We start from the raw sequence: 13,363 nt of genomic DNA on the forward strand, positions 1-13,363 counted from the left end.
ACTCTTAGATGGTTGATGGAATTCAACATTCGCCCCTCCCCCGTATCATATTTCAATTCTCAAAAACAAATTCCATCTCAGATTAGCTGTATTGGGAACTGTTTGTGGGTCAATGTGATCCTTTTGGTAATGCATTTATGAACATTGAAATAATATAGTGAAGTTTAACAATGTTCCTGTGCAAGAACCACAGTCATGTTTATGTATATGACAGAAAAAGTGTCAGTCTAATATGTGTATGCATCTAACAAGTAGAAGGAAAAGCAAGGTCACCCTCACCATTCCCTCCATCATTTGAAGTATTAGGCCCTTTTATATTACAGCATCTGCTTAGTTTTACCCAGCCGTCACTGAAATGCTATAAGGACAGTAATGTTATTCTGGCCCAGCAATGAATGGTGAAAAAAATGCGGTCTTTACTTCCCTACTTCCTTGTCATTAAAGGTAAAAGTAAAAGTTCCCCTTGCACATATGTGCTAGTCGTTCCTGACTCTAGGGAGCAGTGCTCGTCTCCATTTCAAATCCAAAGAGCCAGCGGTGTCTGAAGACTTCTCTGTGGTCATGTGGCTGGCATGACTAAACGCCAAAGGCCCAAGGAACACCGTTATCTTCCTACCAAATGTGGTCCCTAGTGATTGGTTGGTCGCTATAGGACCCAGAATATGGTATTAGAGCAAGCTTGGCATTTCTTTTACTTAATTTACCATATTTTCTCATTTTGGCCCTGCCAGAAAATTATGATCTTAAATTTTTAGAACAAACTAAACTATTTAAATGTAAATCATTGTTTAATAGACTGATTATCTTTCAGATTACATTGGAGGACATAATTACTGAACATGTTTTGTTGATGTCTCATGCAAAGGGTACAATGAATAGGCTAAAGCTTGGAGGAAAAGCTTGCTCGTATTTGCATTATTTATATTTTTCTTTTAGTAACCTATACACAAGACTTATCAATCACAATAGCACTTACACTTATATACCACTTATAGTGCTTTACAGCACTCTGACATTTTGTTTAGAAATGTAAGCATATTGCCACCAAAAATCTGGGCCCTCATTTTACTAACCTCAGAAGAATGGAAGGCTCAAACTCCTGGCTGTAGGGAAAATTTGCTTGCAATACTGCATTCTAACCACAGTGTCACCACAGCTCATATACACTCATGTAAAAAAGATACAGTAGAACCTCTGGTCACTACTGTAATCCGTTCCATGACTTTGGTCGCAACCCGATTTGGTTGTGAGCAGAAGCAAGACTGACTGCGCATGTGCATTTAAAAAATGGCATGGATGGGGAAATCGCTGCGACAGGAAAAATTGCAGCGGCTGTGTTTGATCACCACTTGAGTATTTGTTCTTGACCAGATGCAAAAAAAAAATAGCAAAATTTTTGGTCGGCATCCAATTTGGTCGTGGTCAGAAGCGTTTGTGACCTGAGGATCTACTGTAGTACACCCTCTTTGAGTTCTATGGTTTTACATATTAGGACATATTAAAAATCATCTGGTCATTAGCAGTTTTTAAAAGTAAGTAAATGCAACTTGGTTTTCTTTTTGTAAAATAAATGATGACATTCTATGATATGTGTTGTTGTTCATCTGAGGTTAAATTTACCTACTTTTAAGAACTACTAAGGACCAGATGATTTTTACTATGTCCTGATATGTACTGTAAAACCATAGGGCTCAAAAGGGTATACTTTCTTTTTCACAGGACTTTAGCCACCCAGTGATTTCAACTGATCCTCAGTTAAGATACATTTGCAGTTTCTATGACCCAATGGGATCTATTTCCTGAGAAATGTTGCTACTTACCATCCTTCACAGCTTCCTCACATCCCTATGACAGATGGATTGAACTATAAGTGTTTTTTATTAGAGTTTATTGCACTATAAAATACAAATGGAAATAGAGATCAGAAGGGAAAGGGGAAAGAGTGTATGGTAAAAAAAGAGAGAAAGAAAAACAATGACTTCTGACTCTTTTCACTACAGAGTGAATACAGCCTCAACGTTTTGCTTTATATTTCTAGTAAATACAAGCCATTTCAATAACAATATGATCTAATCTAGTCTAATCATTGAAACTTAAAATCAAAGTTTCTTCCCCCCCCCTATTTTGAACACAAAGGGGCTATAATTGTTTTTAACCAGACTCCTGTCTCCTTGTTTCCTAATAAGGAGAACAAAGTCTACAGCATCCTTTCACTTCACTAACTTGACAGTTGATAGAAACCAGTCAGGTACTTCAGACTGATGTCAGCCTTGCATAGCGCATGCCATAAGGTTCCTGCCTGGTTTGTGTGGTTCCTTCAGAGCAATTGGAAAAGCCATTTTAAAAGTGACAGTCTCGCTTACACTTCAGTTGTCATCAGGCTTGGCTTTGTCTTAACTCGGTGACCTTATCATATTTTAAGCATAGGAAGAAAAGCATGGAGAAAGTGCCTTTTATTTTTCTGTACACGTTCTTCCTTTCATTAAATGTGCTGGATTTCTACAGAGAGCTGTTAAGAGAGATAACCAAGTTCAAGAAGAGATGGCAGAATGCCCATGAAATGGACCATTAGAGATTGATGAGTGAGACAACTATATCTGCTCTAGGAATGCTGTGGGAATCCCACTATTAACAATCCTGCATTTTGCTTATCGGAAGCAATTCTATGAGGTGTTTTTTTTTTTTTTTAATTTGATTCTGAATCTAAGGCTGCCACAACAGACTTTCAGAAAGTGGGCTGGGGATTAGTTCACCACAAAATAAGATCGTGATAGTAGTGTCTGAACTTTTACAGCACAGCAAAAGATACAAGCTTAAAGGTAATTTAGATCAAACTAACCAATCCATCTATCTATCTATATATCTATTCTGAAAGGGAAGATGCTTGATTTATTGATTTATTACATTTATATACTGCCCATCTCGTAAAGAGGCAACTCCAGGTGGCTTATATGTTTTATAAAGCATACATAAGATAAAACATAAAATAATAAAATAATAAAAATCAAATATTTACCTAAAATTAACAAAGAATGCAAAAAAGGGGCACATGGGGTAAGGGTGGACTCGTCTCAATCTATTAACCACCTCCAGAATACCAACAAACAGCCCAACTCAGTAAGCAGGGAGTCAGGAAAGCTTAGACCTGGAATGAGCTAAAGCCACCAACTAATGCCAAGGGAAGTGGGTAGCTCAGTGACTAAGATGCTGAGTTTGTTGATCAGAAAGGTCGGCAGTTCAGCAGTTCGAATCCCTAGTGCTGCGTGACAGAGTAAGCTCCCGTTACTTGTCCCAGCTTCTGCCAACCTAGCACTTTGAAAGCATGTAAAAATGCAAGTAGAAAAATAGGGACCACCTTTGGTAGGAAGGTAACAGTGTTCCGTGAGCCTTCGGCATTTAGTCATGCTAGCCACATGACCACGTGACGTCTTCGGACAGCACTGGCTCTTCGGCTTTGAAACAGAGACGAGCAGCGCCGCCTAGATTTGGGAATGACTAGCACATCTGTGTGAGGGGAACCTTTACCTTTAATGCCAAAAGCCATTAAAAAAAGTTTCTTTCCATATGTAAGAAACAATAAGAAAGTCAAGGAAGGAGGAAAGCATAACTGCTGTATTCATTTATTTTATTTATTTGTTTATTTATTTATTTAGATAATTTATATTCTGCCTATACACACATGGTGACTCAGAAGCACAATATAAAAGAAATAAAAAAATTAAAATTTAAAATAATAAAATAACCTCCCGACCCCTATCCGGCGACAACACATATTCATACCAGCCATTTAATGAGCTCCGTCACACTCTGGGTTTCCCACTATGTCTTCAAGGCCTTTCAAAGAGTGTTACTGGGGGCCAGTCTAATTTTCAGAGGGATGCTGTTCCAGAGGGAAGAAGCCACCACGGAGAAGGCCCTTCTTCCGGGTCCCACCAGATGTATCTCCTTAGGAGATGGGACCCGCATTCCTTGCCTTCCCACTCTACTGAGTTGAGTAGATGTGACTGGCAACAGATGATTCCTCAGATAACCTTTAAAGGCTTTAAAGGTGACAACCAGTGCCTTGAATTGTACCTGGAAACAAATCGGCAACCAATGCAACTTCCCCAGGAGAGGTGATGCAAGTGCACAGTGAGGTCTGCACAAAAGTGTGCGAGCCCTTGCAGTTTGCATCAATTGGAGCTTCCAGATGCTTTTCAGGGGCAGCCCATGTAGAGAGCATTACAATAGTCAAGACAAGAGGTGATTAGGGCATGAGTGACTGTGAGAAGGGATTGTTGGTCCAGGAAAGGGCACAAGCCGCACTCGCCCAAAGGAATTGAGCAGGAGTCACGAGTACAGGAGAATCCCCAGATTACACACACAGGATCTTTTTGTCACCTAAACCAAGATCAAAGGTCGCAATTCTCCATGGGCCAAAGAACTACAAACTCAGAGCCACTCGGTTTTGCCAGGTTTCAGTTTCTTTTTTTAAAATAGTTTTTATTGAATGTTTTAATCTTTAAAAACAAAAAGAAAAACACAACAAGAAAAAATAAAAAACAAAACATACATAACAATATAAAGTAATTATACAGCCTTCTGTATCAGCTTTCAAGCTTAGCCTTTATAGTTCTCCCTTCTGCATTGCCTTCCTATTGCTTTTACCTTGTCCTATAATATAACAACAGCAGCACTGACATGTATAATAATATTAATTATTTACATCACCATATATTTACATTCTCTATTTTCTGTTTTGGCTTCTGTTTTCTAGCTACTTATAAATACTATTCCATATTTTATATAAATCCGATTCTTCTCTTTCTTTTAGTTCTATTGTCATTTTGTCCATCTGTGCATATTCGAGTACTTTTCTAATTACTGTTTCATCTGCGGGTGTATTGATTTTTTTCCAGTTTTGTGTGAAAGTAATCCTAGCTGCAGTGAGTATGTGGCCAGGTTTCAGTTTCAACCCATTGCTACCCCAACAGCCTCCAGACACTGTGAAAGGGAAGTTATGGCATCACTTAAGGAAGTGAACCAGGATACTCCCAACCCCCGAAGCCACTCCAGAAGGATACCACGGTTGATGGTATTGAAAATCACTACGAAATCAAGTAGAGCGAGGATGGATTCAGTACCCCAATCGTGCTCCTGCCAGAGATTATCAAAAAGCATGACCAATGCAATTTCTGTCCCATATCCAGGCCAAATTCCTGACAAGTAGAGGCCCAGATAATTCATTTCAGCCACGCAACCACCTTTTCAACCACCTTCTCCAAAAAAGGGAAGATTGAAGAATGGTCAAAAATTATCTATCCCAAAGGGTAGAATCCAGCAATGGCTTCTTGAGAAAGAGGGTGGACCACAGCCTCCTAATGTGCTGGGGAACTACCCCCTCCTGTAGAGAAGCATTAATCACAGCAAGATTAATGCTACCTGTCACCTCCTGGGAAGCTTTCACCAGCCAGGAGAGACATGGGTCAAACACAGCTGCTTAAGACACATACTTCCTAGGATCCTGTCCACTTCCTCGGGAGAAACAGGGTCAAACTGTTCCCAGATAACAGGATAAGAACCTGACTCAGGGGCTCCACCAGACCAGCAACCACACCAGCATCGAACTCGGCATGGTCGAGTGATTTTATCTTCCAGAAAATCCAGAAATTCCTCAGCACATCCCTTCAGGTGGATCTCAGTCTCCTACTTCCCCAGGAGGAGATGGCTCACCTTAAAGAGAGTTGCCGGTTGATTATCTGCAAATGCAATTAGTGTGGAGAAGTATTTCTACTTTGCCACACAAATTGTCATGAGATAGCCCTTAATAGCAGCTCTTACCCATGTTTGATCAAGTTTATCCTGTTTTCTGCCAGTGGCACTCTAGATGTCTCTTCATCTATTTCATCCCTCTCAGTTCCTCTGTATACCATGGAGGACAGAGAAGTCTATGGGTAAGGAGAGGTCACATAGGTGCAATCCTATCTAAAACCTCAGTCACCTTTCTGTTTCAAACAGTGACTAATAGCTTGGCTGCATAGCAGATCTGCAGTTATAACCCCCAGTTCTTTCTGGAACCTATTTGGGTCCAGTAGTCACCAGGAGTGGACCGATCTAATAAATCCTGCCATCCTGTGCGGGGTACAGCTCTTGAGAAATTCATTGCCACCAGACTGTGATCTGACCTTGATGGGAGACGAAGGACAAGTCCACCAATTCCAGGTCACATAGGTACTGCTCTGACAAGAACACCAAATTGGATGTGTGACCACTATTCCCAGTTGGGCCCTGGATAACCTGGGACAAGCCATAGAAGTCATGGTTTCCATGAAATCTCGAGCTACCTCTGAGCCCACCCCAGGGATGGCAGATAAAAGTCCCCCAGAACTATAAGCCAGGAGAATTCCACTGCCAGCCCTGCGGTAAGGTCTAGGAGCCTGGGTAGGGAAGTTGCCATGCAGCAGGGAGGCTGGTACAGCAGCAGCAATCTCACATGATCTATTGAGCCCAACCTAAGAAAAAGAGTATCACAGCTGGGCATTTGTGGAGCCATGCCTGCTCTTTACATCTGTTTTTTATGCAAAAGGGAGAAACAGCCTAACCTATTAGAGGGAGATACAGCAAGTCAATAAAAAAGTCAAAATAGGTTAAAAAAAATTAGTAAGAGGATACCTAACCACTCTCGATGAATACAGATCAACTGGGATAGATGATTTACATCCTAGGGTTTTGAAGGATCTGGGAGATGTAATCTCGGAGCCACTGAATGTAATCCTTCAAAGGTAGCACATGGGAAATTCCAAAGTACTGAAAAAGAGTTGATATGACAGCAATTTACAAAAAGGGGGAAATAATGGATCCAGGAAATTAGAAGCCAATCAGCTTCACGTCACTAGTTGGGAAAATCAAATGGGGAATTTGTGAGCATCTAGAAACAAACAAGGTGATTTAGTAGAAGGTAGCATGGGTTTGTTAAAAACAGATCATGCCAGACAAACGTTATTGCCTTTTTAAAATAAATGCTGTGGATTACTTGGAGGGAATACTTGGAACTACATCTCCATAGAGGGAAACATGCAATGGATTATCTCAGTGTTTGATCTTGGGCTCAGTATTCTTCAAGATCTTCATAAATGACTTAGATGTGGGAATAGAAGAGGAAATCATCAACTTTGCAGATGATAATAGCTGGGGTAATTGCTAACACTTTGGAAGATAAGACTCAAGATTCAAAAGGATCTTAACAGCATTGGGCCTTATCCAATGAGATGCAGTTTAGTGGTGAGAAAAGTATGTTTCTGCACTTAGGCAGGAAAATCAAATGCATAAGAATAGAATAGATGGTATCTGTCACAACAGCAGTAACTGTGAGAAGGATCTAGGTGTCCTAGTGGTAAGTATGAGTCAACAGCTGCCTAAAAAGCCAATGTAGTCCAAGGCTGCATTTGTTGATAATTTTAATTTTAAAATTATCCTTGATAGGACCTCTCTGCCCAAAGCAAATATTTTGTCAGTGAAGTGGATGTGATTTCACACTAAGATTTGGTTTACCGAGGTTCAAGTCTCCCTCAACAATGTGTGACTTTGGGGTAGTTATTGTATTTCAGCCCAACTGATTCACAGTTCTCCTGCTCACAGTTGTAAACAATTTTGCCTTTTTTTAAATAAGGAGAATGTTAGATCGGGTAATGAAAGGCACAATAGGCTAGCGATACAACAGCTCTTTATTGGTATAAGGACAGGCATCCACTGAATGCATGGTCGGCAGCTCCCTTTTTAAAGGGGAGCTGTCCAGCGCTCCAGCCAATCAGGGGCCTCTCTGTTCCCATACAAAAGAGAGGACCTGAGTGGAAACTACTATTGTCTTGCTGCAACACCAGGGGGGGAGGGAGTATCTAACAGAGAATAAAATTAGATGAGATTGCCTCGAACTCTTGAGAGAGGTAGGGAATAAATGAAACAGAGGAAATGTGTGTGTGTGTATGTGTGTGTGTGTGTGTGTAATGTATGTTGTGTATGTAATGTATGGTTGTGTGTGTATATACTGTATATGTGTGTGTGTAGACTATGTATATAATCTTCAAAAAAGGGCATTAAAAATCTGGGAGCATATCTTATTAAGATTTGAACTGCAATTTCCAAGTGATGATTAAAGCATTGTTTTCCTCCTTTCAGCCTCACTCACCTTGTCTGCCACACTTGCTTCAAGAGGCATGAGAAACTCCATCGTTGTGGCCAGTGCAAGTTTGCCCACTACTGTGATCGCACCTGCCAGAAGGATGCCTGGCTGAATCACAAGAGTGAATGTTCTGCAATCAAAAAGCGTGGGGCAGCTCCAAATGAAAACATCAGGTGAAAGGATCAGTACTGAGAGATAGAACTAATGAGTTTGTAATGAAATACTCTATGGCTTAAAAGACAGCTTTGTTCAAGGTTCAGGCAAGGTGAAATGCAGGGCAATTTTTAATCCCTTTCCCTTGGAAGGAAAGTCTATATGGCAAACATTTATTCTCTGCAATGTTTTACTCTAATTTGCTTATGCTTTTCTCTGTACATGAAATGGATCACACTGAAAGGAGGCATTGAATGAGATTTGCCTATTAAAATGGAAGACAGAGTTTTAATATTTTTCTAGTTGTAGTGATTGCTTATCTGCAATTTTCCCTCACAATTTCACTCATTTTAGTGCTCACAGAGAAGACTCATTTCTCTAGAACATTATGGTCCAAATGATGGTGATGAAATGATGAAACCTGTGCTTTTATCCAGGGGACACGGTGGCTCAGTGGCTAACATGCTGAGCTTGTCGATCAGAAGGTCGGCAGTTCAGTGGTTCGAATCCCTAGCGCCGTGGAACAGAGTGAGCTCCTGATACTTGCCCCAGCTTCTGCCAACATAGCAGTTTGAAAGCATGCAAAAATGCAAGTAGAAAAATAGAGACCATCTTGGTGGGAAGGTAACAGCATTCCGTGCATCTTTGGCATTGAGTCATGCTGGCCATATGACCATGGAATTGTCATCAGACAGTGCTGGCTCTTCGGCTTAGAAATGGAGATGAGCACTGTTCCCTAGAATGGGGAATGACTAGCACACATGTGCAAGGGGAACCTTTACCTATATCTTTATCCAAATCAAAATATTATGATGTGAAACTGACAATATATTCCCAGTGAAATTATCATAGAATCATTACAATTACATATTTGCAGTCCAACACGAATAAACAAATATCAGCATTTTGAGATACCACATCTAAATTATGTTGTCATTTACTCCCCTGCTAATGCTCGTGAATGCTTTTATTGCTGTCACATTTTTATTTGTTGAACTTATTTTGTCTAAAATATTTCTTGGTCTAATTTTGGTTCATAGCTTCAATTTTTAAAATTATTTTAATATTAAAGGATTCCTTTAAAATACCAAAGAGAAATAAATCAAGTTAAAACGGAAAAAAACACATGTAGAAGGTAAATTATAATGCAGATTTTTAAAAAAACAACTTCCAATGGAGTCTAATGAAAATGTCACACATATATAGTCTCGTCATTACTCCCATTCTAACATAAAAAGTGAGGACCTCACATTAACACTGCATCCTCACAATAATTACAATTAGTGCTTTTCTCCTGTTAAAAAGACTCTTGACTCACACGGAAGCCAAAATAGGTTCAGTTGTATATGTATCTTCTCTCCTTCTGAAACCATAAATATCTGCAAAAATTGAGATAATTTCAGTGATTGATGGGTGGGATTTTTATAGGTAGTGGGCCTAAAATTCCAAAGGGCTCTTTTTCTAGTCCGGCAACATTCAGAAGGTGGAAAGATCAGGAAAAGGTCTTCTGGAAGATAAATTGAGAGAGATTTATATGAGATTGATTGGATGTTACTTCTATCCACAGGATGCTTATGGCTTAATGACTGTATAGTTCTTTGTCCTCTGAAGTCCCTCCTCAGAATGCTGGTGTTTGCAGATAGCACTGCTTTTGGAGAATGGAAGAAAACATCAGTATTGTGGCTGCAGGATTCAGAGGACAGAGGACTATCCCAAACACCTCATAGTTGTTACTATGAGCTATAAGGATCTAGGGGATACAAATATCATTGATATCTGCAGCATGATCAAGAAGGCCCTTTGTTGAGATTTGGAAAAACCATGCAGAGCAGAGAGGTCATTATGAACCAAGTAGTAGGAACAAAGTAACTTCTTCCATTACCAAGAAATTTATCAGTTTCTGCAATCAACTGACCACTAATATCGAACCAATAAAGGAGAATATTTGTAGTTCAGGATTGAAATGAGGGATCCTTGGTGCTCCCTGACCTTTGTTGTTTTCTTACAGACGTTTCATTACCCAAATTAGATAACTCCATCTGCACTAGTACTGATTATTTTATCTAGATTGAGTAATGAAATGTCTACAAGAAAACAACCAAGCTCAAGAGCACCCAGGACCCCTCACACTAAACACCTGAACAGACTGAATAGGATCTATTGGGATTGAGTAAGGAGGAGGAGGAGCAAATATTGGACAACTATGACTTCAATAGGAGAAAAAAAAGGGGAACACTTGAAAAAAGGGCCACCATAGGCTCCAGAATTTAATCTCCAGTGTCCATTGACTTGGCCTTTTTATTTCCATGCTTTCACACTACAACAGAATCACCACAAATAACAAGGGCCACCTGTATAATGGTTGTTGGATTTGATTCTCAGTTTTGTGGCAGTTGCTCATTAGGTGATTGGTTAGTCAGTATTCAAGGCAAATTATGTGGAGGATATCTCTGTCTTTTTACATTGCTCATCACAAAAACTGAGAAAGTTATTTTTAAAAAGACAGGTAGGCACTCCAAATGTTATATGAGTATGTTAATATTCTATTAAAGGAAGGCAGTTTGAGAGAATGTTTGAAATGGCTATTTGCGCAATCCCTCAATTTTAGCTGCTACTGGTATGGAACTCCACACTTATCAGACATCCTATTTATAGGAGCTGGATAAAAATACACCATTGTGATATATGAGACAGGAAGGCATTGTGAACTTCAATGGAAACTATGCTTCTAGCTAGAGAGTTAGTTCTCCTGAAAGGCTTCCAACTGTGAGTATATTTGTAGAAAAACTAAGGTTCAATTTATTTCTTGCTCTCTGATGGTCATCCAGATTTTTTACAGATCATATCTCAACTCAAATGTTTATTATAGAGACCAGTAGAATAAAAAATACTCAAGGAGCATCTAGCTAAAATTTTTAGAATAAAATAGTAACAAATAACAAAAATTATGTTAAAATCATTATTCGGCATCTTATCTGTCAATTGCACGTAAACAAGAACATGATCTAAGCTATAATATAATATTAGTCCTTAAATTGTGAAGGCCTATAAAGTCATTAGTTACTAAAATGCAACCAAATAATAATATGAAAAGATGCAATGCATTAATTGTGTAAAGCACCTATAATGGATTATCCATCAGGTTCTGACAAAACATTAGCGCTGTTGTGCAGAATCTAGCTACCTGTGCTGGGACTACCATCCATTTGCCTTTAAACAGCACTGAAGATGAATGGTGCCAGAATGGCCACGATACCTATAAATTATTGGGAAGATACATTTTGTTTAAATGTCTCTGTAAAATGAGCAGCAAAGAAGGATTTCCTTCTTTGCAAAGACATAACCTTTCAACCAGTGATATCCCTTTATATTTGCTGTCCAGGATGGCTGATGCAGCCCATATCTGGTAGCTCCAAGTCAGACATGTGCAAGAGAACTGAATGATACTTGTTAGATTGGGTAATGGATAAGCACACACAGGCTTAACGGTAACAACAGCTCTTTATTATAACACAACAAGTGAGAACAATCCAGTGAAGGTTGAGTCTGACAGCAGCCCTTTTATAGGGAGCTGTCAGACCCTTCGACCAATAGGATTAAACCTCTGTTTCCACCGGAACAGAGGACCTTGGTGGAAACCACTGTAGTTGGTATGAGTATCTAACACCCCTCCACTCTTAGATAGAACAATCCTACTGGTAATGTAGTCACACAGGTAGGCGGGCTTTTGGGTAGCTCTGCCTGACCTGTGCAGCTCAGTAGGAGGGGTTTCCTTGGGCAGGTTGGACGGACCTGTTTGCTCTGCAGCTCCGCTTGGTGGAAGCTCCTGGAACCTTTCACAGGCCGCGGCTGGAGCTTCTGGAGCCGGTTCGCTTGGAGCTCGCTGCGGGCCTGCAACAAAACCAGATAAGTTTCCCGGTACCCTCGGGTTGAGCTGACTGTGGAAGGAGTGAGTGTTTGCTCCGTTTGGGTAGGGCTTTGGCTAACTCATGCAGGAGTTACCTCTGGTTGTCTAAAATTGGAGTTGGAGAGGTGGCCACGGAGTTGGTCAATATGCCTTCTCCAATTCTTACCGTCCTTGAGCTCTAAGAGGTAAGAGCAAGGGCCGGTGATGCCTATCACTGTGGCAGGAATCCACAGAGTTCTCCCGGCGCACTTGTGGGCATATACCAAATCCCCTACACTAAAAGTCCGAATCTTGCTTGTAGGGTGATGAGGCAGAATAATTGGGGTATAGCTGGTCTAAGTGGGACCTTAGCCGGTGACCCATGAAAAGCTTGGAAGGGCTTCTCCCAGTAGTGGCATTGGGTGTGATGTGCTGAATTAGTATGTAATGGTCAACCCATTTTTGCCAATCACCCGGGCCCATCCTAGAGAGGACCTCTTTTGCAAATCTCACCATTCTCTCCACCTGACCATTGGAGGCCGGATGTAATGGCGTGACCAAGGCACGCCTGATTCCCTGAGCTGCTAGGAAGGTCTCAAATTGCATGGCCGTGAATTGGGGCCCATTGTCAGAGACCAAGATGTTGGGCAGGCCGTGCATGTAGAAAAGTCTCCGTAGCACCTTGATGACTGCTTCTGCTGTTGTGGAGGTCATGAGGACTACCTCTAACCATTTCAAGTAGGCGTCCACAACTACTAAGAATGTCTGGCCATGAACTGGGCCAGCGAAGTCAATGTGCACCCTAGACCATGGTGCTTGAGGTCACTCCCACTCCTTAGCGGGTGCCTCTGGGGGAGCTGCTCTGGACTCCTGGCACGGTGTGCAGGTAGCTACCCATTCTTCGATCTCCCTGTCCATGTTAGGCCACCACACATAACTCCTAGCCAAAGACTTCATCCTGACAATTCCAGGATGCCCTACATGTAAAGCTTCTAATACTGCAATGCGCAGTTTGGGTGGAACAACAACCCAGTCCCCCCACAGTAGACAGCCATTTACCACCAATAATTCATCGCATTTAGCAAAATACATTTTAAAATCAGCCCCAACAGGCCCCTTGGGCCACCCACTCCACACCCAGTTCAAAACTTGTTTGCTTGTGGAGT

General features: G+C 40.8%; 1 protein-coding gene across 3 annotated transcripts in view; it reads left to right on the plus strand.

Annotated features, from left to right (window-relative positions):
- Positions 1-13,363, plus strand: part of SMYD1 (SET and MYND domain containing 1) — a 44,291-nt gene that overhangs the window by 4,716 nt on the left and 26,212 nt on the right. For all 3 annotated transcript variants that reach the window (XR_014173535.1, XM_081932151.1, XM_081932152.1), the window contains exon 2: positions 8,155-8,331. Coding sequence is in view for 2 of the 3 variants with exons in the window: in XM_081932151.1 (XP_081788277.1) it covers positions 8,155-8,331 (177 nt within the window). In the remaining variant the exon portion in view is untranslated. The remainder of the gene's footprint in view (positions 1-8,154; positions 8,332-13,363) is intronic.

The sequence above is a fragment of the Natrix helvetica genome, assembly GCF_964273705.1.
Source record: "Natrix helvetica genome assembly, chromosome: Z".
NCBI classification, from domain to species: domain Eukaryota; kingdom Metazoa; phylum Chordata; class Lepidosauria; order Squamata; family Natricidae; genus Natrix; species Natrix helvetica.